The 3,064-nt window shown below is 54.5% G+C and overlaps 1 protein-coding gene across 1 annotated transcript; it reads left to right on the plus strand.

Moving 5' to 3' along the window:
- The first annotated feature begins 26 nt into the window (after positions 1 to 26).
- ZCCHC3 (zinc finger CCHC-type containing 3) lies at positions 27 to 2,840 on the plus strand. Its single transcript, XM_026503215.4, has one exon. It carries the CDS (start codon positions 122 to 124, stop codon positions 1,337 to 1,339), a length of 1,218 nt encoding a protein of 405 aa, XP_026359000.1. The 5' UTR covers positions 27 to 121; the 3' UTR covers positions 1,340 to 2,840.
- Positions 2,841 to 3,064: the final 224 nt, after the last annotated feature.

The raw sequence follows: 3,064 nt of genomic DNA on the forward strand, positions 1-3,064 counted from the left end.
AAAAAACAACACACACACACACACACACAACACCAAACCCCCACAGCCCCGGGCGGGCGGGCGCGCGGATGGGCGCCCTTTGGCTGCGGGAGCGAGTGGAGGATGCTGGGAAGGAGGTAAAATGGCCACCGGCGGCGGCGCGGAGGAGGAGAGGAAGCGGGGGCGGCCGCAGCTCCTGCCCCCCGCGCGGCCCGCGGCTCGCGGCGAGGAGGCCGAGGGCGGCCGCGAGAAGATGGGCTGGGCCCAGGTGGTGAAGAACCTGGCCGAAAAAAAGGGCGAGTTCCGCGAGTCGCGGCCGCCGCGGCGGGAGGAGGAGGGAGGCAGCGGCGTGGGCGGCGGGCTCGGCGCTCCCGCGGGCCTGGCGGCGCCGGGCCTCGGCGACTTCCCCCCGGCCGGCCGCGGGGACCCGAAGGGTCGGCGGAGAGACCCGGCCGGCGAGGCGGCGGACCCCCGCAAGAAGAAGGGTGCGGCCGAGGCGGGCCGGAGGAAGAAGGCCGAGACGGCGGCGGCCATGGCGGGCCCGGCCAGGCCTGGCGCGGCCGAGGACGCGGCCGAGCGGCCCGCTCAGGACGAGCAGGCAGTGGCGTCGGGCCCAGCTGCGGGCCCGGGCAAGGGCCGCTTCCTGGTGCGCATCTGTTTCCAGGGAGACGAGGGCGCCTGCCCGACCCGGGACTTCGTTGTGGGCGCGCTCATTCTGCGCTCCATCGGCATGGACCCGAGCGACATCTACGCGGTCATCCAGATCCCCGGCAGCCGCGAGTTCGACGTGAGCTTCCGCTCGGCGGAGAAGCTGGCCCTGTTCCTACGCGTCTACGAGGAGAAGCGCGAGCAGGAGGACTGCTGGGAGAACTTTGTGGTGCTGGGGCGGAGCAAGTCCAGCTTGAAGACGCTCTTCATCCTCTTCCGGAACGAGACGGTGGACGTGGAGGACATCGTGACCTGGCTCAAGCGCCACTGCGATGTGCTGGCCGTGCCCGTGAAAGTGACCGACAGGTTTGGGATCTGGACCGGGGAGTACAAGTGTGAGATCGAGCTGCGGCAGGGGGAGGGCGGGGTCAGGCACCTGCCGGGGGCCTTCTTCCTGGGGGCTGAGAGGGGCTACAGCTGGTACAAGGGGCAGCCCAAGACGTGCTTTAAATGTGGTTCCCGGACCCACATGAGCGGCAGCTGCACGCAGGACAGGTGCTTCAGGTGCGGGGAGGAGGGGCACCTGAGCCCTTACTGCCGGAAGGGCATCGTGTGTAACCTCTGTGGCAAGAGAGGACACGCCTTTGCCCAGTGTCCCAAAGCAGTTCACAATTCCGTGGCAGCTCAGCTAACCGGGGTGGCTGGGCACTGAACACCCGCCTGCCTGCCAGGGTGAATACAGAGCCAGCTTACCCCTCTTAAGTGCCAAAACTTTTTTTTAAACCATTTTTTACGTTTTTGAAGGAGATCTTTCTAAACCTGCAAGAGACATCTCTCTCTGCCTTCTTAAACCGAGTTTACTCCATTTCAGCCTTTTCTGAATTGGTGACTCTGTCATCAGTAACTACCGAGAACTGTAGTGTGCAGACGTGTTGCCTCTCCCTTTTTAAAATTTTGTTTTCGTTTTTGTATCTGGGTTGTTTTGTTTTTTTGTGTTTTTTGTGTGGGATTTTTTGTACTTTTTACTCCCCACGCTTTGTCTTCTCCCGGGATTTTCACCCATTGGGCTGCCTTGCTCATCTTTATGCCCCAGCACTAGGTGTGGGGCCCACCACATGGTAGGCACTCCATCAGTGTTTGTTGAATTGAGAACATTGTTGACTGTGGCTTCTGTCAGGGTGGCTACTTTTTGCAGCTCTTCCCCCTCCCCTTTTAATTTGCTGCTTCTAATCTATGTGGTCTGAGAATTTGTGAAACCAGTGTTGTTAGAAGTGTATGTAATCTGAGTCAATAAGCTCTGAATGGTGGCCAAGGGCCTCTCTTATGGCATTAAAATGCATGGACTTTGGGACAGCTGTTCGTTCAGTGGCTCAGAAGCCATTTTTCACAGAATCATGGAATTTGGAATTTTCTTGCTGGAAAGGACCTAAAATTGGTTTAGACCAATTCCCTGGATTTCCAACAGATGAAACAGGCCCAGAGACGTTAAATGGGTCAAAATCACATAGCTGTCTGGTGCCAGAGCTAGCCTAGAGTAGAGTTCCCTGACCCCAAGCCCGGTGCTCATTCCACTACCTCTCACACTTCACAACATTTTCCTCAACACTTGAGGGCCCGGAAAGTCTGATATCTCCAGAATGATGAGCCCAGAGGAATGCTAAGAAATCATCTCGGGGAGGAAGCAGAAAGGGATTTAGCAGGGGCTTCTGTTACTTGGGAAATAGGGAAGGGGCAAAGGAACATAATCTAGGGTGTACTCATTGCTCCCTGGGTTATCATATCTGGATTAAAGTGCCAAGTCCTTTGGGGCCTTACCCTTCATCGTTCATTGCCACCACTTAGAAACGGGGGTGTTCCTGAATAAGGAAACCTACCAGAGGTTTACATTTGCACCTTAGCCTCAATAGCTAGAAATCCCAGAGAAGTCTCTAACTGGAGCTCCTCTACAACTTCCTGACTCACAGGAGAAAGGTGATTTTAACCTGGAATCATAAGTAAGCTGTTAACTCTAAAATGTGCTTGCAAAATAGGTCAAGCAAGAGGGCATTGGGTCAACTAAGTGTTACCAAGTTAAAGTAGAAAAGACAGTACACTGCTTTTCTTTTAGTTGATGTTTTTCCTTTGCTTTATGTTTTGCTATTTCCTTGTGGCTTAGAATGTAAAATCGATTGTTAAAAGTTTTGTTCTGAATAAATATTTATCTTTTGTATTGCTAACACTGTTGCCCTATCTCCTTTCAAAGGTACACAGACTCTCGTTCAGTCCATATTTCTACACATCATTTGTTTACCCTACAAATACATTTCCAACCCCTGCAGGCAATGCTTAGCACCTACTATGTTGTGCCAGGCCTTTTGGAATTGTTACCTCAATCCTAGGTATGCACCGCACTCACTTAGCACATTGTAAAAACTTAACTTTTAAGCCCTGACTTTGC

Source organism: Ursus arctos, unplaced genomic scaffold (assembly GCF_023065955.2).
Source record: "Ursus arctos isolate Adak ecotype North America unplaced genomic scaffold, UrsArc2.0 scaffold_16, whole genome shotgun sequence".
Classification (NCBI taxonomy): domain Eukaryota; kingdom Metazoa; phylum Chordata; class Mammalia; order Carnivora; family Ursidae; genus Ursus; species Ursus arctos.

What these genes read in the sequence shown, in the direction of transcription:
- ZCCHC3 (XM_026503215.4), top strand. Translation starts at nt 122, where the DNA reads ATGGCCACCGGCGGCGGCGCGGAGGAGGAGAGGAAGCGGGGGCGGCCG.